This window comes from Rhinoderma darwinii, chromosome 9 (assembly GCF_050947455.1).
Source record: "Rhinoderma darwinii isolate aRhiDar2 chromosome 9, aRhiDar2.hap1, whole genome shotgun sequence".
Taxonomy (NCBI): domain Eukaryota; kingdom Metazoa; phylum Chordata; class Amphibia; order Anura; family Rhinodermatidae; genus Rhinoderma; species Rhinoderma darwinii.
Window position 1 is genome coordinate 17,546,494 of NC_134695.1, and position 27,142 is coordinate 17,573,635.

Consider the following 27,142-nt stretch of genomic DNA (forward strand, 5'->3'; position numbering starts at 1 on the left):
ACAGATTCATACCTTTGGCTTATTGCAAGGGTAGCGAAAGAGATGAACTTTACAGAAATCATCTGCAACGGAGATCATGCTCATCCCATGGGAGCGGGCAAGAGCATTAATATCTGTCCCATCAGATCCTTCTGGCCAAACTCCTATACAAAGAAAGAATAGGTTATTCTCTTCTATAGACTGTTAAGCCTCATTCACACGACAGGGTCCGAGTGTCGGCCGATAAAAACGGCCGTTTTGCATCCGTTCCGATTCCGTTCCGGGCAGTGTTGCTGTTTTTAACGGACGATTTTGACCCGTTTTGCATTTGTTATTTTCCCTGTCCATTTTAAAATCGGATGAATTTCATTTAAATTTGTTGCCACACACAGCCCTCTGTAGATAATGCCACAGCCCCCCTGGTAGGTAATGCCACCCAGCCCCCTGTAGGTTGCACCCATCCCCCCCCTTCCAGGAGAAGTCACTGACTTCAAATGTCCATATATGGACAGTGTAGTCACTGACTTCTCCTGGAGAGGAATTCCCTGCCACAGGTCGGGAATTCCGCTTCAGAAGTGAGTGACGTCACTGTGTCCATATATGGACAGTGTAGTCACTCACTTCTCCTGTAGCGGAATCCCCGGCCATAGAGTCGGGGATTCCGCTTCAGAAGTGAGTGACGTCGCTGTGTCCATATATGGACAGTGTAGTCACTCACTTCTCCTGTAGCGGATTCCCCAATCCCCGGCCGGGGATTGGGGATTCTGGCTCCTACAGGGAGCAAAAAAACACCCCCCTCCTCCTCACATGCACTCTGCACTGTGAGGAGGAGGAGGAGAGAGAGCGCGAGCGACGGAATACATGGCCATCACTCGGGACACATTCCGGTGATGGCCGTGTATTACCCGGCCCCATAGACTTCAATGGGAGCCGGGCGGCCGGGTAAACGGCCGAAAATAGGGCATATCCCAAAAAATCGGTCGTGTGAATAGCCCCATTAGGGGTCTATTGTTCCTACTGCAGCCGGGTGCCGGCCGATTTATGAACGGCCGTCACCCGGCCGGGAAACCCTGTCGTGTGAATAAGGGCTTAGTGTGTACAGCCTTCTTGTAGATAGCGACGCAATACCACTGTAGATAGTGCCAGTGCCCACAGATAGCGCCCACTGTAAATAGTGCCACAGTGTCAGTTCCCACACGCAGAGCCCATGTAGATAGCACCAGTGTCCGTGGGTAGTGCCCATGTAATGCCAGTGCCCATGTATATAGCACCCCCTGTAGACAGCAACACACGCCCTGCAGATAGCGCCACCCCCTGCAGATGGCATAATCCTGCCTGTAGATAGCACCACACCCCCTGCAGATAGCGCCACTTCCCCCGTAGATAGTGCCACTCCCTCTGTAAATAGCAGCACCCCCCATAAATGGCACCCCTTTCCTGTAGATGGCACGACTGTAGCTTCCTGTAGGAGCGGAATCCCTCTGGCCTTATATGGACAGTGACGTCAGGGGCTAATTCTAAAAGCGGAACCCCTGCCTGAGCTTCGGCAGCGCTGTGGCCAGTGATTCTGCTCCAGGAGTAGCCCCTGACGTCAATGTCCATATATCGATAGTGACATCAGTTGCTTCTCCAGTAGTGGAATCCCCGGTCAGTGTCGACCGGCGATTCCTAGAGAGAGCCTGTGACGGAGGACAATGACGTCAGGGGCTCTCTCTAGAAGCGGAATTCGCGGCACAGATCGATCTGACACCGGGGATTCCGCTCCTAGTGGTAGTTTAGGTGGCGCTACAGGGGGAAGGAGGTTCAGCGGGAATGTTGAGACGTTGGTGGCTCCCTTGAGGATGGGAATCTGCGGCCAGAGCGCTGGCCGGGGATTCTGCTCCTAGAGGGAGCTTAGCTGGCCTTCCCTACAGGGTGTTTTGCGGGGGTTGTGTGTGGCGCTAAAATTCTGAGCTAATCCCGCATGCACGCATACACATGGGAGTACCTCACGTGACCGCACTGCTACAAATGTAGCAGTGCGGACACTTATTTCAGCGGCAATTCCGGGAGGCAGCCGCCGGCACCCAATAGCTGTTGCTAGATGACTGGCCTATTCCCTAGTACAAATGCAGTTTGAAGATCATGGATTCCTGCAAACTAAGGGTATGTTCACACGTAGTCAACCAAAACGTCTGAAAATCCAGAGCTGTTTTCAAGGGAAAACAGACCCTGCTTTTCAGACGTTTTTTACCAACTCGCATTTTTACCAACTCATTTTTTTACCAACTCGTTTTTGGAGCTGTTTTCATTGGAGTCTATGAGAAAACAGCTCCAAAAACGTCTGAAAGAAGTGTCCTGCACTTCTTTTGACGAGGCTGTATTTTTACGAGTCGTCGTTTGACAGCTGTCAAACGACGACGCGTAAATAACAGGTCGTCTGCACAGTACGTCGGCAAACCCATTCAAATGAATGGGCAGATGTTTGCCGACGTATTGCAGCCCTATTTTCAGACGTAAAACGAGGCATAATACGCCTCGTATACGTCTGAAATTTGGCCGTGTGAACATACCCTAAGTTAATTTTGCACAAAACCAGCATAGACAGGTAGATACAATTGTATCCTGCAATGCTCTGTGAGCTAAACAGCTTGGACTTCAGGCTGACACATTTTACATACACTAAGAGATTATTGCAAACTATCAGAACAGGTGATTTTTGTTGCGGATGTATTTAGCTCACAAAGTTGTCTAGACATGACAATGTTTCATTCACTAACAGCAAGCAGAGCAAATGAAACACAAAAGTATATTAAAAAGTTGAATAACTACATTATTATGTGACGGACGTTTTTGTTTTTTTTACGGCTGTCACACATGTAGTTTTACGGCTGTATTCACACCGCGGTTTATTAAATGGCCAGCGAATACTGGCTGTCAAAAATTAGGACATGTCCCATTTTTGGCCGTTTTCACGACCAGACGGCCCCCATAGAACTCAATGGATCAGTTTTTAAAGGCCATTTTTCAAGAATCAATCCTTGTGACGGTCGTTAAAAAGTGATGGACAGTTATATGGACAGTGACATCAGGGGATCCCCCTGGAGACGATGCTTTGGGCTGTGATTCCACTCCTGGAGGAGCCCCTGGCGTCACTATCCATATATGAAAGTGACATCAGGTTGGCAACGCCCTGGCTGGGGATTTCGCCAATTGCGCTATCTACAAGGGGCGGTAGCACTATCCACAGGGTGGGGTGTGTCTGGCGTAAGATACAGGGGGTGTGTGTGGTGCTATCTACAAGAAGGTGTGTGGCACTACCTACAGGGGGTGTGTGTGGCACAAACTACAGGGTGTGTGGCACTATCTTCAAGGTGGGTGTGGCACTATCTTCAAGGTGGGTGTGGCACTATCTACAGGAGCACTGTTACACTATATGGGCACTGAGGCACAATATATTGGCACCTTCTAGAGTGGACACTGTGGTGCTATCTACATGGGCACTGTGGAACTATGTGGGTACCTTCTGGAGCGGATACTGGCGCTATCTACATGGGCACTGTGGCAATATGAGGGCACTATCTATGTGGGCACTATGACTATCTACAGGGGCATTACAGCAATATGGGCACTGTGGAGTTTTCAGGGGTTTTGGACAAAAAAAAAACATGAGAAATTAAATCCATCAGTTTTTTTTGGACCATAGACATGAGATACTTGTCAGTAAATCCCGCTGATTTCAGCGGAGTCCATCAAAATCTCATATCTATGAGATGATAGTTTTGGTGGGAAAAACAATGATTGCCTAATCCTTTGTGAGATAAGTGATGCCAGAGATATCTCGCAGCCACTTATCCCCTGTCCATATTGAAATAAATATGAAAGCTCATCAGATCCACATGAGAATGGGTTTTCTAAACTAGACAACCACTTTAAGTCAGTCACTTAGTGCTGCAGATCCAGGAAGATGTGATCTATACAAGTGGCACTGTCCCTATAGTTTAGCGTGAATTTCTCTGCTCATTAGAGACATGTAATACCATATATACTCAGATAGGTCATGCACTGACAAGAAAAGTGTTCCTTACCAAAAACATGGTATCCCAGTACACATGTGTATGTTGCCCACTCACGATCTTTGTTTTTATATCTGTTTCTGAGAAGTTTGCACCCTCCAGTGATGTCCCCTGTCATAGGAGTAAGAGATAAATACAAAAAAAACATAAGTAAGACAAAAGCAGACAATGAAAAATGGTCATATAAAGTATGTGACGTTTCTAGCAACGACAAGTGGCAGCATGTTCTTCATAAAGAATTGCTCATAATACTAGGTGGAATCTGTTTCAAACATCTGAGTGGCACCATTCTGCATTCATTAAGAATATCTCATTACAGGTTATTACTATAATAAAACAATAAAATATCCCTCGTTAGAAAAGCCAAGAACTCCACGTTTTTGTACAATTTTTATATAAGAATTTTGGTTTTGCTTAGCAAATTTTCCCATTGGGTATTAGAAAGTTTGTCTTTATCTTTAGAATAAGTAAGCTTTATTCACATATAATTGTAAACCCCTTTATTTTCCATCGTTATACATCAGTATTATTGGCAACAATGTAAATTAATGGTCAGATTGGAAAATTATCTTAGTTTACAATACTCACAGTATAGTATCTCATAGTCTCCAGAGTTTGACATGATATAATTTCCGTCTTTTGACCAATCCAAATGGGTGATAAAGCTAGAGTGTCCCTATGGTGATAGAATTCATAGGTGGAAATCTTATTTTCCATTTTGTGACTTTACTGTATTAATTGCATAAAAAATAGAAGGTGAAAAAAAAATATATATATATTTACTCAGAACATGTTACAGTAGTCTAAAATCAGCCCAATGCATACCCCCAAATTGAATTGGGATATGAATGGATCCTGAGGGGATGAGAAAAGCAAGCAAGAAAGCGTGAGAACTCACCATACACTTTCCGTATCTTGTGTACTGCTGTGTTCTCTCACACACAAAGTTATCTGCCTCTCCTTCAGGGGTTTCACCTTCTTCATGCGATCTCTCCATTTCTTCTACGGAGAGGTCACGTGAATAAGCCTTTTGATCTTTCTGGCCTGTGCTGTACATATAGATGACATTATCATGAGAGCCAATAGCCAGAAAATTCCCATCTAGCAGAGGAAAAATAGAAAACAATAATGAGAACCATGCGGCGTGTAAGATGACAGATTTAAACAGGTATAAAAGCAAGATAGAAATAAGATAATGAAACCTAGAATGTTTTGTTCTAAAAGGCCCCTTTACGCCCCACTTTTTCAAACCTTAGACGAACGATTGGTTTGAAAAATTGTGGGCGATTATCTGTTGGACATTTCTATAAGCATGATCTTTGTAGCTGGCAGGGGAAGGGACTCCTTCCCACCGAGCGATTAGCGTCATTGTTCCCCAATGATGGCACTTGATGATCACTGGAATAAGTCTGGAGTGTTTCTTAAAACGTAACTTTTACTGTGCAAAAATTGTTTAAAATGGACAATACATACAAGAAATGGTAGAGCATCAATAACCCTGTTCTCGTGTGTTGATTTTGTATTAATTGCAGTGTTCACTTTTATCATGCCACTTTCATTATGATTTATAATTTATCAGTTCTTTAATTCCCCCTCACAAAAGTTGTTCTTGTGAGTGGTGCGCCACATCAATAGAGCAGAAAAATGGAGTGAATGTTTCAATATTCATTTAATCCCTTCCATGTAATGCATATGTTATAGATATTCATTTCGTTTCCAGCACGTGGTACATATATGCATGGAGCTTTTTTTCTGGGGTGCTGCTTACCCCCCTAACCGTTTCCATTTAGAAGTAACTTCTGATTTTGGATGAAGAGATTTCCATGGGATCACCCCACTGCTGTTTGTTATGTCTCTCCCAATGCGTTTCCTCGTGGCTACAGATTCCTCAGGGGAGACTAAGCCCTTTCCCTTTTTCTCCCATATGGAGAGGGATTCTGTATCCTGTGGCTTCTTTATTCTTTAACTTGCAGTGGCAAGGGAACAGTCATGGCTGGAACACTGTCTCGTTCCTATCTTGCTTGGCGCCGTATGTTTGGTGTCTGACGTCATCGTTTAACATGTGTTTCCCTTCATTACTTATGCTCTTCTGACACCACCCATCTGCACACTCCCTCCATAACGTTCGGGGGGGTGTACCAGGCTCGCAGCTGAGTAGTTTCTGCCCATCAGTATGCTCCGGTGTCACTGGTTATGGGCGTCAGGGTATGGATCAGATCCACCCAATATGCCTATCTTAATATAGTACATATGCCAACTTAACCAGCTAGATAGAAACAATGCCGGTCTGGGCAGCATGGTAATATAGCCACCTGTGGTAGATCGCTATTTGGCAGAGAAAATAAAGCCTCTCTGTCAACGCGTTCAGTTCATCCGGTACTACGGGAGATGTAGAGGCCGTAGGGGAGAAAGCCTTAATAAAAAGGCTATGTGCTTGTTTCTTCAGAGCCCTAAATTGTTTTCTTTAGGAAGGGTTAGTATCAATAAAATAGAATAAATAGATACTTTTGGCATTAACCATGGTCCGTTTTTGACTATGATCTTCGTAGCTGGAAGGGGGAGGGACTCCTTCCCACGAGCGATTAGCGTCATTGTTCCCCAATGATGGCACTTGTAAGATCCGTGTGCTAGGCAGCAATGCCTTGTGTAAATGAGAATGGCGATAACGACAATATTCATGGTGGCACAATTGATCAGGTATAACGATAGACCATAGTTTTATGGTTTGTAGTTGATCTTTATTCACACTGGCCAATTATTGTAATGATCACTCGGAAGCAAGAGACCCATCACAATAATCTGCCATTGTAAACAGTCATTCACAGTAGTGCTCTTAATATCACAATTCTGGTTTCACTTATTTTACGTATTTGACCTGATACAAATCTGACCCTATTCGTACTACTGATCACATCCTGTCTCTTGGTCAATGGTTCAATGAGAAAATGGATGGCCAAATTGTATAAAACACAGCTTTTCAGCCCCTCAGATCCCCAGTTAGTGTGAGAATCTACATTGTGTTCTCATTCCCCAGAAATGTGAAAAATGTCCCCAAATCTAGGATGAACACAAAACTCAAACAAACTTTAAAAAGAAGAATGCACTGGAAAAAGAGTCACTCATGTTGTATTTCTTTTACTCACCTGGAGAGTATCTGACGACAGAGAGTTGCTCATTCCCATCAGAGTGCATAGACAGAATTTTGCAGGATTGCAGGTCCAGGACAAGCCACCTGTAAAGAAGGAACATATGACTATTATAGATAGTATAATTGAAGAGTTATGGATGAAGTCATAACACCAGTGCAGGACAATACAGTTACTGACAAAGTAACACACATTCAGCAGAATTGTGGGGAGATAAGGAAGTATAAAGGATGTGTTATAGAAAGGTAAAGTACAGAAAAACAGAAGTTCGTTCTTACTTTCCTGTGCTCAGACCCACACAAATTTCTCTTCCATTTGGATGGAAATCTGCACATAAACCAGGATCCTATGAGAAAGAAATAATGTATCTAAGTATGGCCACACGTTCCTGGATAAATATATGTAATATAACTCTTCTCAAAAGAATGAATGGATATAGACCACAAAATGGCCCAATCCTAATCCATTTAGTAACATTTAGCAACTACATTGCAGAAAAAAAATTAAAACATAGCTAAAAGGTCAGTAGCGACAGCCGCATCTAAGTGGTTTGAGAGGGAGGGGGCTCCCTCTCTCAGTACATCGGCACACCCGCGTTGCAATCACAGGTGTGCCAATGGTTTTTATGGCAGCCGGGGGCCTAACAAAGGCCCCCAGTTCTGCCTTTAGTGAATGACCAAAAAAAAAAAAAAAAAAAGTTACACATTTGGTATTGCCGCATCTGAAAGACCAACTATAAAACTATAAAACGATTACATTATTTAGCCCACAACATTAAAAATTTAATAAAAACCAATGGCAGATGTTTTTTTGTTCATCCTGCCTTCAAAAAAATGTGATCAAAAAATGGTATGTACTCAAGTGATATCAATAAATACTAAAAGCCATCCTCTAAAAAAAAAAAAAAAAGCGGTCATACAGCTACGTCAGCAAAAAAATAAAAAGTTATGGCTCTCCGAATATGGTGAAATAAAAACTAATTTTGAAACAAAAAAATAAGTTTTTATTGTGTAACAGTAGTAAAACATAAAAAAAACTATATCAATTTGGTATTGCTGCAATCGTAACAACCCGTTGAATAAAGTTATTATGTTATTTATACCACACGGTAAACGGTGTAAATTTGAGACGCGAAAAAAATATAGCAAAATTTCAGGTTTTTTTTCCATCACTTCCCCTAAAAAGTTAATAAGAGTTAATCAATAAATTATATGCACCCCAAAATTGTGCTATTCAAAAATACAACTTTTCCCGCAAAAAAAACAAGTCCTTATACAGCTACGTCGACGAAAAAAAAAAAAAAAAAAGAAGATACAGCTCTTTGAATGAGACGATGGAAAAACGGAAAAAATTGCTTGGTCATTAAGGCTTAATATAAGCTGGTCATTAAGGGGTTAAACAGAGGCCAGCCTGGCAGGAAAAATGTAGTATTACACAATGGACACTATATGGTGGTTGGGCTAGCAAGAGCCGCTTTTTGTGAACGTGGGACCCCCTTTATGATGTCTATATTCCCTAATATGCCATATGGGCAGATGTTGTCTTCATGACACAACCCCTTTAAATTATAATATAACATTTATAGGTTTAATATAACTTGATTCTGCATATAGTGTCTCACCTCCAGTAAACATGCCCAATTCAACATATGATCGTTACCATTCCAAATACACAACTGCTTGTCGTGCCCACAGGTCAAAAAAATATTCTGAAAAGGATGTGTAGCCAGACCCCACAGCTCATCTGTGTGCCCCTGCAGAAATGTGGAATACATGAATAGGAGTATATTAAAGGCATATTCCAGGTAAAACAAAGATCAATTAAGCAGCGCCCACAAGACTTCTCTACCCTCATTCTTATTGTTGTCACTAATAAGAATTGCTACGTTTTGGTAGGCTATGCTAGTAATGGTGGCCCTGTGAAAAACACTAGGAACAGAAGGAGTCATGCACTATTGTAATAAAGTTTGCCAATGGCATAGAAAAATAAGTTTTATTGGACGATACAAAATACATAGAGTTAAAAAAAGACTACAAATCTGAGGACTGTACACCTCCCAAGTGGTGAAGATGAACCTAAAGGAACCACTCCTTATGTTGGCGGTTACAGGAAGAAAAAGTTTATCTAACAGATAATGAAATACCAGCTAGGACTAGGGCAGAAAATACAGTGAAGTAGCACTAGGCATAAGAGCCAGGGTATGTAAATTTAAGTAAATTACATCGTACATACAGACAGTCACAGAGCTATTAAGGTAAACATTGTGAGTGGATTTCAATCAGAGCAAAAAGTGCTCACAGAGAATCCCCACAGAGCAGACAGATCTTCACAGAGTATTATCGCCACAGGAAAGGAGCAAGTACAAAATGTAAAGCACAGCATAAAGTGTTACTGACCCATGTGGTTCCTGCAATTCAGTATCTTCCCGAGTACGGAGAGACCCCGACGCGCGTTTCGCGTAGATGGCTTTTTCAAAAGGGGTATACCCTTTCTCTGCCTCCCATTGAAGTCAATGGGAGGTCAGAGGCAGAAGCGCCCGAAGATAGGGCATGTCGCTTCTTTTTCCCGCGAGGCAGTTTTACTGCTCGCGGGAAAAAGACGCCGACGCATCCCATTGAAATCAATGGGAGGCGTTCTCGGGCCGTTTTTGCCGAGTTTTGCGACGCGGTTTCCGCGTCCAAAAACTCTGCAAAATACCCCGTGTGAACATAGCCTAATACTGCAACAGGGGAAATGTCTGGCTGGTTGCGGCTTCCACCAAAAAAACCAGCTGTTCTGTGGGGGGGGGGGGGGGTGTCAATGGGTGGCTACCTTATTGAGAGGGGTGGTCTGTAAGGAGGCATCCACTTTAGGGAATTCATAAATGCATTTTTAGATTGGAGTGAAAAAAAGACCTCAAGTACTCTTCAGTCTATGCTGAACAACCAGATTTCTTTGAGTTGATCTTCAAGAATTACATTTCTGTCCTGTTATGAGTTAATCGTATCACTTTATCCACATACTCCTCAGCGCTCTATATGAAAAAAATGACTATGATGTTTTAAGCGTTGTGTATTGAGCAATTCTCATATATCGATGTTGTCCATCCTGAAATGTTATGCAGAATTCATAGTACTGAGAGGCATGCCTAAGACGACGTTGTATGTAACATGTTTGGTATTTTATTCTCTCTAGTACTCTGTCATTTCTGTGTGAATTTCAATAGAAATGTATTAGCCAAACCTGTATAACAGGTGCGAATCCCTGCTCCAAAGTCCCCTTTAGTAGTGCGTTCTTCGCGGTTGCCACCAGCAGTTCGCCCTCCATGCCTTCTGCAATTGAACGTACAGCCCCATACTGCTCAGAAATCTGAATAACAGAGCGGAAACATGATAAAGCAAAGCGACACCAAAACTAATGTCTAAGAATATGCAGAATTGCTTACCTCATACTCCTTAAGTTGGCTCAGTGTCTCACTCCATAATACCAAGCGCCTGTCCTTTCCTCCAGAACTGAGAACACAACCTCCCCGGAGAGCAGTCAGTGATGACACGCTACCATCATGTGCACGTGTGTGACGTGATATTTGATATGTATCTGTGGGACAGGGAGGAAAGTTATGGATTAGGGGGGGAAGGGAACTGTATGATCAGTAATCGATTGTGTGGAATATTTACAGACTAAGGCCCCATGCGCACAACCGTAAAATCGCTCGTAATTACGGTCCCATTCATTTCTATGGCCAATGGACACCTTCCCGTATGTCCTATTTTCTTATTTTACGGGCAGTGCTCCTATACTTTATAATGGGGGCATGGCCCGTAAAAGCAGCCCGCAGCCGTCCGTGCCCGTAATTACAGGCACGGTCGTGAGCATGGTGCCTAAAGTTGGTCTTAAATGTGAGATGGCTACAATAAGTCAAGCATTCCATTTTTTTTCTTTTTAATTGTAACGCTCATCGAAAAAGGGAAATACACCCAAAAATTTTTTTCACAATTCATATAGTGAGGCATTTTGCATTGCTACTCATGTATTTCCCTCTGACGACAATAAACGATCAATAAATAAATACAAATGACCCATTCACCAATAACAGCTGACAACACTTTTGAAGCATTAAATAATAAGGGCTGGTCCACACGCTCCGGAATTGCAGCGTTTAAGGCCAGAATTTCGGCCGGAAAAAACGCAGCATAATACAGTAGTAGCATAGTGGATGAGATTTAACAAATCTCATCCACATGCTGCGTAAAATTTCTGCGCCAAAATTTACCTGTGGCGCGTATTTTTTTGGATTGCCACATGTCAATTCCTGCTACGGAAAATGTGCAGAATTACTGCGTTTTTCATAGATGTCTCCATCTCCTAACATCGGGGAAAAAACGCAGCAATTTACGCACCATTTGATGATGCAAAAAACGCAGGAAATGGTGCGTTGTTGCTGCAGCGGAAAGCCTTTGACTTTCAATGGAATTGCTGCAGAAATTTTCTGCAGCTATTCCGTTGTGTGTGTGGATAAGCCCTAAAAGTTCCGACCAATACAAAAATTTCCATCGGAACTGATCGTTCTTCGTACCATCAGCATAAAAATGATAATGAACAATCCTAATAAGTCTATGACCAGCCTAACTGCAGCAGCACAACGCATAGTATAAACATGTGGTTTAGTATGTTATAGCTCACCCTTTGCACCTTTGCCTAAAGTCCTGGTGTCTGCTGCACTTCTGGCCCAGGTTAATATCTGTCCCTCCGAGTCTCCTGTGAGTACGTCCCCAGTTCGATCAAACAGCACACACTGCACATAGCGAGGCTTTTTATATTTCTACATGGGACAAAAAAAAAATACCAAACAGACTGTGTAGGAAAAGATATGGCAGAACTAACAGCATATGATAAATATTAATGCATGAATAGCACAATCCGGATACCCCAAGTACGCATTACTTTATTTCTGTAGCACAGCAGTTTAATGGTTAGCAATATTGGCTTACAGCACGCGGGTCAGGTTTAAATCCAACCAGGGCAACATTAGTATGGCTTTCTTACGCCTCATGCACACGACTGTGTGCGCTGTCCGTGTCCCGCCAGTGATCAGAGGAAAGATAGAACATGTTCTTGGATCGGAGACTCTGACCATTTTTCACGGACACGATTCACCCGCTAAAGTGAATGGGTCAGTGAAGATTATCGGTTGCCACTCGGATACCATTGTGATGGAGTGATGCAAGTGACTATAATCTGTATACCGTGCTGTGGAACAAGGTCTCTGAGCTAAACACCTTGGACTGATACATTGTAGCAAGCTACCAGGCAGATTGGTGCAGCTGCTGATCTATTTAGCTCAGAGCATTGACTAAACTGCATACAATTGGATCCTCAGCTAAGAGCAGGACTAGGTATGTACTAGTTTTCAGTCTCGAAGGGCTTATTTAGACGAACGTGATATACGTCCGTGCAACACACGTGATATTCACACGCCTCGCATGGACCTATGTAAGTCTATGGGGCCGTGCAGACTGTCCGATATTTGTGTGTTGTTGTTCGCGCATCACACACCCATTGAAGTCAATGTGTGCGTGAAAATCACGCGCAGCACACGGAAGCAGTTCCGTGTGACGCACGTGATTCGCGCAACAGCAGTAAAAAGTATGAATGAAAACAGAAAAGCACCACGTGCTTTTCTTTTTACAAACATACAAACAGAGTGTGATAATGATGGTGGCTGCATGAAAATCACGCAGCCGCGCATCATATGCTGCTGCCACACGGAGCTGTTAAAGGAACAGTGTCACGAAAAAAAATATTTTTACATCAGTTTGATTTTAGTGCTTTATTAAAAACTTTTGTATTTATTTGTGTGTTTGTGTTTTACTTTTTTTTATTTTTTAACTTTTTCTTCCCTATGGGGGCTGCCATTTTTTTTTCCATTTCTGTATGTGTCGATTAACGACACATACAGACATGGAATACGGCATGTGCCATTTCTGTATGTGTCGATTAACAACACATACAGACACGGAATACGGCCCGTTCCATCCACTATGGTGTACGCCGTCGGTGTGGGAACGGCGCATGTGCCGCTCCCACACAGTCCAAGTTGAACTGAGCGCTGTCCGGCGCCATTTTCCTGTAGACCGGAAGTCGCGGCCGGAGAGTAAGATTACTACTTCCGGTCGCGGCTTCCAGACTTGTGCACTTGGAGCGGAGGGAGCAGACGGAGCGGACGGACCGGAGGGAGCGGCGGCGACTGGAGCAGGTAAGTGATTTCTGTGTATGTAAGTGTTATACTGTGTGTTTACTAGTGTATGTAAACCTACTACACTGTGTGTTAGCTCAAAAAATGGCGACACACAGTGTAGGAGATTTGACCATTCAATCCCCTCGTTTCTCCCGGCACTAGCCAGGATAAAGGAGGGGGGGATTCTGAGAGCTCACTAGAGCGAGTGAGTTTTCCCAAATTTTGCAGCATAAAGAAATGTGGTTGCTTTACCACGTGCAATGCTGCAATTTTGGGAATTGCTCCATCTAGTGACCAGCACTGGGAAATATTATAAATTAGAATCTAATTTATAATATCTCCTGACTCGTGAAAAAAATAAAAAAAGTTAGAACAATGTTTAATCCCCTACACACTAATTGTTTAACTAAAAAAAATATACATTTTTTTCTAGCAACACATTCCCTTTAAGTAACTTTTGCGCGCACAAAACGCCGCGTTTTTTGCGCGCGCAAAACGCACACGCTCGTGTAAATCCGGCCTAAATGTAATCAAATATATTCTCATTCACTGACAGCAAATAATTTTTTTTAAAATGGTGAAGAATTGAAACACAAAGTACAGGGTGGGCCATTTATATGGATACACCTAAATAAAATGGGAATGGTTGGTGATCTTAACTTCCTGTTTGTGGCACATTAGTATATGGGAGGGGGGAAACTTTTCAAGCTGGGTGTTGACCATGGCGGCCATTTTGAAGTTGGCCATTTTGTATCCAACTTTAGTTTTTTCAAATGGGAAGAGGGTCACGTGACACATCAAACTTATCGAGAATTTCACAAGAAAAACAATGGTGTGCTTGGTTTTAACGTTACTTTATTCTTTCATGAGTTATTTACAAGCTTCTCTTTGTTTACAGCCATTGACATGTCGCAGAGGTTAACACGTGAGGAGCGGATAGAAATTGTGTTGATGTCTGGTGAACGCAGTACCCGGGTCATTGCAGCAGATTTCAATGCAAGACACCCTACGAGACCACCCATCTCCCATGCTACAGTTTGCAAACTGCTTGCCAAGTTTCGTGAAACTGGTTCAGTGTTGGATTTGCCCAAATGTGGACGCATGAAAACTGTCACTAATGAAGAAACATCAGTGGCTGTACTAGCTTCATTCAGCAAGAGCCCGCAGCGTAGCACTCGCCGCATGTCACTGGAGAGTGGCATCAGTCGAACATCCCTTCGGCGGATATTAGCTACTCACAAATGGCACCCTTACAAACTCCAGCTGCTGCAGCATCTCAACGAGGATGACCCAGATCGGCGCACTGAATTTGCAGAATGGGCAAAACAAAAATTGGAACAGGACCCTCAGTTTACACAGAACATTTTATTCAGTGATGAGGCAAACTTTTATGTGAATGGTGAAGTTAACCAATAAAACCACTGCTATTGGTCTGACACTAACCCACATTGGATAGATCCCTCCAAGACTGTTGGAACACAAAAATTGATGGTATGGTGTGGTATATGGGGTACAAAGATAGTGGGGCCATTCTTCATCAATGGAAACCTCAAGGCCACGGGATATCTGAAATTGCTACATGATGATGTGTTTCCCTCTTTATGCACTGAAGCTGGCACGTTCCCCGAGTTTTTCGAGCAAGATGGTGCACCACCACATTATGGGTGTCAGGTCCCAGCATTCCTAGATGAACAGTTTCCTGGAAAGTGGATTGGTCGTCGTGGGCCAGTTGAATGGCCCCCTAGGTCTCCCGATCTGACCACCTTAGACTTTTATCTTTGGGGTCATCTGAAGGCAATTGTCTATGCTGTGAAGATACGAGATGTGCAGCAACTGAAACTACGGGTACTGGAAGCCTGTGCTAGCATTTCTTCTGCGGTGTTGCTATCAGTGTGTGAAGAGTGGGAGAAGAGGGTTGCATTGACAATCCAACACAATGGGCAGCACTTTGAACACATTTTATAAGTGGTCAGAAACTTGTAAATAACTCAGGAAAGAATACAGTAACGTTAAAACCAAGCACACCATTGTTTTTCTTGTGAAATTCTCGTTAAGTTTGATGTGTCACATGATCCTCTTCCCATTGAAAAAACTAAAGTTGGATACAAAATGGCCGACTTCAAAATGGCCACCATGGTCAACACCCAGCTTGAAAAGTTTCCCCCCTCCCATATACTAATGTGCCACAAACAGGAAGTTAATATCACCAACCATTCCCATTTTATTTAGGTGTATCCATATAAATGGCCCACCCTGTATATTAGAAAGTTGCAGACCTCTTCATTAAGGCCTCATGCACACAACCGTAGCCGTGTGCACGGCCGTGATTTTCGGGTCGGCCGGCTGCGGACTGTCAGCCGCAGGCCGCCCGCAAATCGTGGGACATGCACATGGCCGCGGCTATTGTTTTCAATGAGCCCGGACCGCAGAACTGGGCCGTAATAAGACATGCCCGTTCTTTCTGCGGTCCGGGCTCCCGGGCCGTGCACGGACCGCAAAAACTACGGTCGTGTGCACGGCCCCATAGAAAAGAATGGGGCCGCAATTCTCCAGTGAATTTTCGGGGGAATTGCGACCGCAAAAACACGGTCGTGCATGAGGCCTTAGAGTTTATTCCGACGTCAGGGAATGTCTGCCGTGACAGACGTTTTCTAATGGCCATCACATGGCTGCATTAAAATGAATGCATGTCTATGGGGCTATTCACACGGCCCTTTTTTTTTTTAACAGACCGCGTGAACGGCCAGGGGAAAAAAAAATAAATAATATCGAACATGTCCTATTTTTGCCAGTTTTCCTGGATCCCTCTATAGACTCAAGTCTATGATGGGTCAGTGAAAACTGGACCCGCACGGGTGCAAATCAGTTGTGAAAAACGGCAGCTTTTCATGGCCAGTTTGACACTCGGTCGTGCGAATATAGCCTTTATACACTGATTAAACTTTATTTACATAAAGCCCTTTTACTGCTAGCGGGAAAAAGATGTCTCTCATTGAAATTAATAGGAGGCGGAATGTTGCGGCGGATTCCACCGCAAATTTCCGCCGTGTAGACAAACCATAAGTATTCAGTAGGACAACATAGTGATATGAATTACTAAGTGATATAGAAACAATTCCGTTTAGAAATATAATGTCAAAAAGAAACCAAATCAAGGCACTTACCCCAAAAATGCCCTGTTTCTTAGTAAGTGAAGCACCACTCCAGCTCCAAAAGTGAATATGTGACTTGCCTACTGTGACAATGTAAGAAATGTCCACAGGGTTGAAAGCAAGACAAAGCACCGACTCATTTGTGCACTAAAAAAACATAAATAAATAAAAAACCATGAATATAAAAAAATGTAAACAATATAAAATAAAGAAATAAAACTACCAAACTGGAAAAATTGTACGTAGATGGTACATACAGCCAAATAAGGACATTTACCTATACTTCCAAATTCTTCTATATAGTCACTGGGCATAATCTCAGTAATTGAATCTCAGATTTGTTATATATGTTATAGCTGGAACCAAGTGAGGGTTTGCCTGCTGTCATTTGCAGCCATAATAAGGCCCTGCTCAGAGTTTTTTGGCGCGGATTTTGATGCGGAAACAGTGTCGAAATCAGCGCCAAAACACCACCGAAATCAGTCCCCATTGATTTCAATGGGAGGCAGAAGTGTTTTGGTTCTTTTTCCCGGGCGGTTTTTAACCGCTCGAGGGGGAAAAAAGGCAACATGTCCTTTCTTGCCGCGGTTCCATCTCCGGCCTCCCATAAAAATCAATGGGAGGCAGAAATAACCCGCGGCACTCGTTTTCTGAGTCTTTTTCGCAATGTTCCTGAAGAAATGTAAAGGCTGTGTTCCCACGTAAACACTGCGGGATTTCCACAATGGACTTCAGTGCAGAAATTCCGCAGCGTTCACAATAGCAGCAGAGTGGGTGAGATTTAGTAAATCTCATGCTCACGCTGCGGAAAAAAAACTGCAGTGTAAACGTTAATAAATTGAACTGCGGTGTGGAATTGAATTCCGCAGCATGTCAATTTATGCTGCGTTTTCATTGATTTTCTGCTGCAGGTTTTCCACATTGTATTCAATGGGGATGCAAAACCCGCAACAGAAAGCCATGTGTTGCGACTTTTACTGCGTATTCGCAGCGCTTATGCTGCAGAAATCGCAACACTGGAAAAAAACACGCCGCTGTGGATATAGTGTTTTTGAACTTTGCAAAGGCATTTGACACTGTCCCTCATAGACGGCTAATGGGTAAATTAAGGACTATAGGTTTAGAAATTATAGTTTGTAATTGGATTGAGAATTGGCTCAAGGACCGTATCCAGAGAGTTGTGGTCAATGATTCCTACTCTGAATGGTCCCCGGTTATAAGTGGGCGTCCACTTGGCAAATTAGGTTTAATCTAAAGTTATACATCTGGGTACGAACAACCTGCATGCATCATATGTCGTAGGGGGAGCTACCCTGGGGGAGTCACTTGTTGAGAAGGATCTGGGTGTACTTGTAGATCATAAACTAAGTAACAGCATGCAGTGTCAATCAGCTGCTTCAAAGGCCAGCAAGATATTGTCGTGTATTAAAAGAGGCATGGACTCGCAGGACAGGGATATAATATTACCACTTTGCAAAGCATTAGTGAGGCCTCATCTAGAATATGCAGTTCAATTCTGGGCTCCAGTTCATAGAAAGGATGCCCTGGAGTTGGAAAAAATACAAAGAAGAGCAGCGAAGCTAATAAGGGGCATGGAGAATCTAAGTTATGAGGAAAGATTAAAAGAACTAAACCAATTTAGCCTTGAAAAAAGACGACTAAGGGGGGGACATGATTAACTTATATAAATATATTAATGGTACATACAAAAAATATGGTGAAATCCTGTTCTATGTAAAATCCCCTCAAAAAACAAAAAATTGGGCAGAAAAAACACTCAGAAATTGACCTGTGCTGAGGAAATTTATTCCGAAGCATGTCAATTGTATTTGCGTAAAAGCAGCTTGTCTGTTGCAGACTTCCCCATTGAATTCAATGGGGAGCTAAATGCCGCAACAGATCGCAGTTATTGCATTTTTTGCAGGTGGGTTCGCAGCTGATCCCTCCGCAAAAAACGCAACTCAGAAAAAGACTTCATCTCAGGAGGCCGGCCTGCTGGTGCTGCAGTTTTCCGCAGCGGACATTCCTGGCGAAAAACTGCACCACAGTTTGGTGCAATTTCTTACCCGGAATTCCCAGCGGCACACAGGATGGATACCAGGGCTGGCTCCAGGTTTATGTAGGCCCTTTGGCGACACAGACTTAGTGGGCCCCTTTGCGGGGGAACTCACAGTGGCAGTAAAGTGCCACACAGCCCCCCTCCCAATTAGTGCCACACAGCCCCCCTCCCAGGTAGCGCAATGCAGGCCCCTTCCTGCCCTGGTAGTGCCACACTGCCTGTGGGGCTCTCCCTAGTAGTGGAATTCCCATCCAGAGAATTGCCGATGCTCTGGCTGGGGCTTCCGCTTCAGGAGGAGCCCCTGACGTCACGGTCCATATATGGACAGTGATGTCAGGGGCAACCCCAGAGCCATAGTCCTTGGCAGAGAGCTACCAGTACGTCCGGAGTACAGCTGAAGTCCCGGGCAGAGCACTAGTAAAGGCTCTGCTCTGGGACTTTGTCTCTGGGGAAGCCCCTGACATCAATGTCCATATATGGACAGTGATGTAAGGGGCAATCCCAGAGCCATAGTCCCGGGCAGAGCGATACTAGCACTCTGCCTGGGACACTGCTCCTGACATCACTGCCCTTATATGGACAGTGATGTCAGGGACTTCCCCAGAGATGGAGTCCAGGAGCAGAGCCGCTTCTTGCGCTCTGCCTAGGACTCCTTCCCTCCTCCTCACATCACTGTCCATATATGGACAGTGATATCAGGGGCAACGCCAGAGCCGGAGTCTCAAGCAGAGCGCTACTAGCACTCTGCCATTTACTAGGCTTCAGACTCCCAGGTAGAGCGGGGAGATGCCTCCCTACTCTGCCATAGCGTTCAATAGTACGTGTGTCCTAAGGACGCAGATTCTATTGAATGTGGCGTCACTACCGCTGTAGCAGCGGCTAGTGGGGCCACTGGGCATGGGGGCCCATTACTATGGGGGCCCATTACTATGGGAGGCAAGGGCACCCTAATGCAGCAGGCCCCATAGCGGCTGCTAAAGCGGTAGTCACTCTGTCTCCTAGACAGGAGCACCATCTAGAAGCAGAACCCCTTGCAAGAGTGTCGGCAGAGCTCTGGCCTGGGGATTCCACTTCCGGAGGAGCCATGACGGCAGCGTCACCACAGAGTGGGATCCCCGAAGGGCAGTGGGCCAGGGCACTTGCTCGTGTTTGCTGGGTGCCGACGCCGGTCCTGATACGCCGTGTACTTTTATGCAGCTTACCCGTCCCTTGTGAACTCATCCCTAAATTCTATGGGCGAAACACGCAGCATCTCCGCACAGAAAACGCAGCATAAATTGACATGCTGCGGAATTAAAAAACGCACCGCAGAAAACTTTACGCACAATTTCTGTGCGTTTATCGCAGCATGGGCATGCGATTTTGTAAATCTCATTCACTTTGCTGCTACTGTAAATGCTGCAGAATTTCCGCACAGAATTCCGTAGCCTAACAGTAACAGAGAGCTTCAGCTCTTAAAGGAAAGGTGTCATTATTTTTTTTATATATTTAAATATTCTATTAGTCAATGAAAAAACGGCTCCAAAAATGGCTCAAGAAGTTACATGCACTTCTTTTTACGGGGCGTCTTTTTACGTACTTTTATTTGAAAATGAGGCGTAAAAAAAACGCCCCGCTGGAACAGATCGCCGTATTTGCCATTGAAATCAATGGGCAGATGTTTGTAGGCATTCTGCTTTTGATTTTTCAGCCATTTTTCGGGGAGTTTACCGCCCGAAAATGGCCCGTGTGAACATACCCTAACTCTGAATCGCGCATTCTCTGTGGCATGCGCAGTTCAGGGCAACCCAGTATAGAACCTGGGTTGTAGGGAGAAAGCCAGCGCCATTTTGGTGAAGACTGGCACCAGGTAAGGTGCGTGCGTGTGTGTGTGTGGGGGGGGGGGGTCGTGTTTTCCATGTTTGGGGGGGGTGTTGTGTGTGTGTGGGGGGGATGCGGGTGTATGAGTGGGTGTGTGGGGGGGAGGGGTTTGCAGAGCAGCTACATGTGTGGAGGAGCTCAGTGATGCACAAGAATTATTAACAACTATTAATATTTCTGGCGGATCTCTAAGTCCCGTGCACCACTGTAGAAACTGCAGTTCATTGGCCTAGTATTTATTGTGGCGCAGGGGAGAAGACAGAAGTCTGCTGTAGAGGAGTATAAGATTTTTTTTTTTCTCTTGTTACTCACTTAATTTTCTTTGTTTTGTAGATTCTGCTGGACCTATTGGACTAAGACGTAGATTCGTTGGACTACTGCAATGATCTTCGTTTTTTTTTTGTTTTTTTTTTAAATAAAATGGTTAACAAGGGTCTTGTGGGGGAGTTTTTATTTCAATAAAAAAAAAGATTTGGTTATTCCTGTTTTTTTAGTACTTTATTTGCGCCTTAGTAATGGCAGTTGTCTGCTTGACGACATCCATTACTAAGGTGAGGCTTAGTGTTAGCCAATAAAAAGGATTTCACTTACCCACCACCAACAGGGTAGCGGGACGAACCGGGTACAATCCAGTACCCGACCATCTGTAGTGATGGCCGGGCGCTGGGGCGGCCGCAGAGTGGTATTAAATAAGGACCAAAAACAGTGGCCCCTGCCATCCTGGTTACGGTATGTGCACACGATAACTGCAATTACGTCTGAAATTACGGAGCTGTTTTCAGGAGAAAACAGCTCCTGAATTTCAGACGTAATTGCATGTGCTTGCGTTTTGCGGGGCGTCTTTAACTGACCTAATTTGGAGCTGTTTTTCATTGACTCCAATGAACGGCTCAAATTACGTCCCAAGAAGTGTCCTGCCGTTTTTGACAGCGACGCGTAAAATGACAGGTCGTCGGCACAGTACATCGTAAAGCCCATTGAAAGTAATGGGCAGATATTTGCCGACGTATTGGAGCCGTTTTTTTCAGCCGTAATTCGAGGCGTAAAACACCTCCATTACGTCTGAAAATAGGTCGTGTGAACCCAGCCTTATACTGCGGCTGCTTTATTGTATCTGGCTGGTTATGATGGTTAAGTTGTTGTTTTTTTAAGAAATCAATAAATGACGTGGGGTCCCATCCATTTTCATAACCAGCCAGATAAAATAAAGCAGCCGCAGCCTAGCATTACAAGGGTGGCAGGGACCACCGTTTTCGGCCCTTCTTGGCCTCATAATACCAGCCTGCGGCCGACCCAATGTCCGACCATTACTACAGATGGTCGGGTACTGGATTGTACCTGGTTCTTCCCGCTACCCTGTTGGTGGTGGGTAAACTTGTAATAATGGAGGGTGGGGTAAGTGAAAGCCTTTTGATTGGCTAACATGAAGCCCCACCTTAGTAATGGACGTCGTCAAACAGACAACTGCCATCACTAAGGCGCTAATGAGGTATTAAAAACAAGAGACCAAACTCCCTGTTCACACAGTTTTTCGGCGTGGATTTTGACGCTGGAACTGCGTCGGAATCAGCTCAATAAAACGCCCGAAATTGCCCCGTATTGATTTCAATGTGATGCAGATGCGTCTTCTTCCCGGGCGGCATTTGTCTGCTCGCGGGAAAAAAAAGCGGTGTGTCCTTTCTTCCTGCAGCTTCCGCCTGACCTCCTATTGAAATTAATGACACAAAAAAAACCTGCGGCGCCAGTTTCCGAGCATTTTTTGCCCATGGTCCTTGCATTAGTTTCAATGGCCACTGGCGAAAACTGGACAAAAAAAAACACAGGAAGTACAAAATCTGCCTCAAAAATCCTGAAGGAATTCTGAGGCAGATTTTATTCTGTCTGCAAAAAAACTCTAGGTTTATTCACAAAGTGTAGCTTTGCTGCGGTTTTCGGCTGTGAGACGAAAACGCGGCAAAACCGCACTGTGTGAATATACCCGAAGAAAATATTTTTTTTTATTGAAATAAAAACTCCCCCCCCACAACACTCGTTAACAATTTTTATTTAAAAGTGATCAAAGTAGTCCAACGAATCTACGACTACCAAACGGTCCAGCAGAACCTGCAAAACAAAAAAATTCAGTTAGCACTATGAAAAATAAAAAAAAACTCACATACAGCAGATATCTGTCTTCTCCCCTGCGCCACAATAGAAACTATACGTCAATGAAAAATAATTCCCTTAGGGCATGTTCACATGGCGCTCCAAAAAAAACGACGTGCAAACATGTGAAATACACTAGCGTTTCTTGTGAATCGCTTCTTAAAATACAGGCGTTTTTTCGGCACATTTTGTGCGCAATTTTTACACTTTTTTTTGGCACATAATTAGAACTCCCACTAACTATTTGGCGCAACTGACCAGATGCCTCTTTTTTACGCAACGCGTTTTTTTCAAACACTTGTGTAAAAAAGTCCATTATATAAACACGAACATCTCGCTTGCCCATTGAGCTTTTTTGCGCATTATTTGACGCATTTTGTGCACATTTTTTGGTGCGTAATTAGGACTCCAATTGTGTATGGGAACATTTGGCGCATTTTATGTGCCAAAGTATTAACCAGACACGGTTTTTTTCCGCAACGCGTTTTTTAAAAGCACTCGTGTAAAAAAGTGCTTTGTATGTACCAACAGCGCGCTTTCCCAGCTTTTTTTTAATGCGTTTTAAGGCGTACGCTTCTGTGAATGGAACGGCTCCCGTTCGCATTCTCTATGGGGTTGTATGTGCCGTATTCCATCTCTGTATGGGTTGTTAAATCGACACATACAGAGATGAAAAACAAAATGGCAGCCCCCATAGTGAAGTAAAAGTAAGAACACAGTAAAAAGTTTAGTCACAACACTAATAAATAAAAATTTTGTTTATATTTAATTAAAAGCAATATAATAAAAAAAAAAATTATTCATGACATCTTCCCTTTAAATAATGGCTGAACTTAAAATGGTCACATACAAAGTTAAAGGCATCAATGTCCCCAATAAGAGACTGCAAATACCTCAGTTTTTAGAAAAGAATAGATATTGCTTTTCTGCAAGAAACCCACTTTAAATAAAATGACACCCCATTAACAAAAAACTAAAACTTACACGAAATGGTACAATTCTTCAATACTCCTTAAAAGATCTAAGGGCGTTGCTATCATCATTAACAAAAAAAGTTCCTTTCACCTATAAAGATGTGGTTCTAGATACTGGAGGTAGATATGTTCCTCTGAAGGGAAATATATTCGGTAGAGCATTCACGTTTGCAAATTTATACATGACCACTAATAAATCAAGAGAAGTTCTTCAAACAATTGTTGCAAAAATTAGAGAAATTCAGAGAGGGTGGATTGATCTTAGGGGGCGACTTTAAAGGGAACCTGTCACCAGCATTTCCCCTATTAAACCAGCAATGCCTGGTGATAGTGGGTGAAAAATCATTTCTATATAACCTATAATTGTCTTCTTAGTCGGCTCTATAGCTTTAGTATTCAGTTTTTTAGTGTTCCAACACTGTATGAGTATAAAAGAGTCATATCTTCGTTTGAAAAGAGTCAAATCGTTCTTTGAAAAAAGAGTCATATCTTCATTCGTCAAGTCTTTCTGAGTTTACCCCTCCTCCTTACTTTTGATTGACAGCTCCTCTCCTTCCCCATCACACACAATCCCGCGCTTGTGCATTGATGTCCTCTGCTGGTGTGTGCGCACAAACAGACATCGGATTATTGCGATAAAAGGCGCAAAATGTTTGAAGACCGTTATTTATAGTCGGAGGAGAAGTTTAGGAGAGGGGAGAACGGCAATGAACTTTTGACAGCAGCGGCCAGTGAGGGATGTGTAAAGTTCAATAGGTGAAATGCTGGCGACAGGTTCCCTTTAAGGGTAAGGTCACACGGAGCGGCCCTGACACGGTTGCAACGCGGCCAACAACCGCGTTGGCCGCGTTGCGACCGTGTCAGGGCCGCTCCTTGTGGCCTTACCCTAATACACCACTTTAACCCTCATTAGACACTTCCAATAACAGTTCATCAATTTCATACAAAAAGCATCAATCTCTAAAAAAAAAAAAAAGCTATTTGCTGAAGCTCATTTAGTGGATGCATGAATTAAATACCCTTCTAGCAGAGACTATTCATTCTATTCGGCCGTTCACAAAAAGTATTCTAGATTAGACAACTTATTTATACCTCACTCTCTTATCAATACAATAACACAACTAAAATATGGTTCTATCACACAATCGGACCATGCTCCACTTAAGTTACATCTTTTTTCCTCCCAAAAAACAAAATAACCATAATTTTAACTGGAAACTAAACGATAGTTTACTCACTAATAAAGAAGATAAAGCCTACATATTTTTACGTATAAAAGACTTTTAGACAACTGCCCCAATAACAAATGCAACTCGAACACCTGGGAAGCGCATAAAGCAGTAATCAGAGGCTTTCTAATTGAATTAGGTTCAAATAAAAAAAATAATCACCAATGTTTTAGAATAAAAGTATTGGAATTAAAACATAAGAAATCACTATGTATAAAATCAGAAAAAGAACATTCACATTTTCAGCTGAATTGAAGGAACTGCTGAACTATAAAACAGAAAAAATGTTTCTACTTCGCAAAGTTCAAAAGGTACATGAATGCAGACAATTGTGGAAAGAGTTTAGCCAACATAATTAAAAAACACTCAAATACATTTATACCAAAAAATAAAAAAGACAAAAGAAATAAACTATTACACACAATGGAAGAAATATCTAAGGAATTTTGTGCCTTCTATTCAGAATTATACCACCTAGCAAATCAGAATCAAACACGGATTAAGAAAGCCGATAAGGGGGGGGGGCGTGATCTCGGCATGTGAGGAAGCAGGACGCAAAGCTCAGAAGCTCCCACCAACCGTGATTGTTAACGAGACATCCAGCTTACCAACGACTAGCAAGTGCCTCGTTTTTCGAGCTATGCCCCGAGGGAAGACCCTGAAGACTTCCCAAAAGGTTACTCCGGCATCTTCACTATCCTGCTCCTTGCGGCCACGCATTTCACAGAGACAGGAGGAATCCATCATGGCTGCCGCTTCACCCAGCTCGACTCCACAACGGCAGGCTGTGGTCTCCCCTCACCGCTCAGGCGTTGTATCAGGTGCGTCTATACCCTCAGACCCACTAGCCACACGAGCTGCTACTCCTGGCTCGGGGGGGGGGGGGGGATCTCCTATTAGAGCCAAGTGGTCACCTGGCCCTATTTCACCGAACTGCTTGGACGAGGCCCCACAGACTAGATTCGACCTGTCTAAAGCCCTTAAACATCTTCCGACCAGAAGTTTCTTCGATAATGTGTTAGACATAATGGAGAAAATGCAGCGCAAGTGATTGGAGGAGGTAAAACGCACTGTGGAACAAATGTGCTCACGTGTCTCGGCCTTAGAACAGCAGACATCTTCTCACGGAGACAGGCTGGATAGGTTAGAGATTCAACTTCAATCTCATCAGTCGCTTTTACAATCTATGGCCCTAGAACACGCACGATGACTTGGAAAATAGAAACAGGCGCAATATTGTGTGTATACGGGGATTGCCAGAATCGAAGGAGGGAGATAATCTCCGAGTCATGGTGCCGGAAATGTTTACTAAAATTCTGGGGGAGCCACCAGACAACCCCATCGAGCTGGACAGAGTGCACAGAGCATTGGGACCTAAATCACAAGACCCAGACAGACCTCGGGACATCGTATGCAGTATTCACTATTTCACTGTAAAGGAGCATTTAATGCGTAACATGGGTCACTTGGAATTTCAGGGCGCTGAGGTTCATATTCTTCCCGATCTATCGGCCCATACATTACTAATGAGACGCATGATGCGCCTGTTGCTGGACATAATCAGAGAGAGGCTGAAGCGACATATGTGGGGATTTCCGCTTCATCTTATTGTCAAGAAACAAGGGGATTTGATCACTGTGCATTCTCCACAGGATTTGCCTCCTCTTTTTGCCTTCCTTGATGTTCCACCAAGTGACATTCCAGACTTGATTGCTGCTTCCCTGAACCATCGCTCTCCTAGACATGGACGGAACCGTCCTATGGACCCACTACAGCCCATACTGCAACGACTCAGACCTGCGAGGCAACAAATTCCATAGAAGGGACGTTTAATTGTACAATTGCTGGTTTTGCATGCAGTCATATCCTTCTCTGAGGTCGGACGTCATAACCATACAATTTATCTCCCACAGTATTCTCTTTGCATGATTTACCGGTTGCTAATATGACGTCACTACTTAGATGTCCATTGCCTATATTTGGCTCATTTTGTTGGGCAGCTTACAATTATTAAACTAAACCAGAACAAGAAACAAGTCTCGACCAGGTGTTTGAAAAAATACAAATAATCTTTATTAAAGTCAATTAGACACATGGAGACAACGTATAACACTTAGACATACTAAAATGCCATGGACCCTTGAACACAAACGGAATCCGAACGTAAAAGCAGAGTAGCCCCCCAGATGTAAAAATGGTCTGACACAACCTATATATGGCTAAAGTGCATAAATACATATTAATGAGCAGGTACTAGGCATGGTACGCTTTGCACAGATGAACACATAAATAAGTATAGAGAATATATATAAGGTACAATCTAAGT

General features: G+C 43.5%; 1 protein-coding gene across 2 annotated transcripts in view; it reads right to left on the minus strand.

Annotated features, from left to right (window-relative positions):
• EML3 (EMAP like 3) overlaps positions 1-27,142 on the minus strand; it is a 100,526-nt gene that overhangs the window by 2,771 nt on the left and 70,613 nt on the right. For both annotated transcript variants that reach the window (XM_075837316.1, XM_075837317.1), the window contains exons 12-22: positions 16,562-16,696; positions 11,843-11,981; positions 10,605-10,756; positions 10,403-10,528; positions 8,802-8,933; positions 7,459-7,526; positions 7,178-7,266; positions 4,933-5,135; positions 4,623-4,710; positions 4,047-4,145; positions 13-143 (exon numbers count right to left, since the gene is read on the minus strand). In XM_075837316.1, the coding sequence (XP_075693431.1) occupies positions 13-143; positions 4,047-4,145; positions 4,623-4,710; positions 4,933-5,135; positions 7,178-7,266; positions 7,459-7,526; positions 8,802-8,933; positions 10,403-10,528; positions 10,605-10,756; positions 11,843-11,981; positions 16,562-16,696 (1,362 nt within the window). The remainder of the gene's footprint in view (positions 1-12; positions 144-4,046; positions 4,146-4,622; positions 4,711-4,932; positions 5,136-7,177; positions 7,267-7,458; positions 7,527-8,801; positions 8,934-10,402; positions 10,529-10,604; positions 10,757-11,842; positions 11,982-16,561; positions 16,697-27,142) is intronic.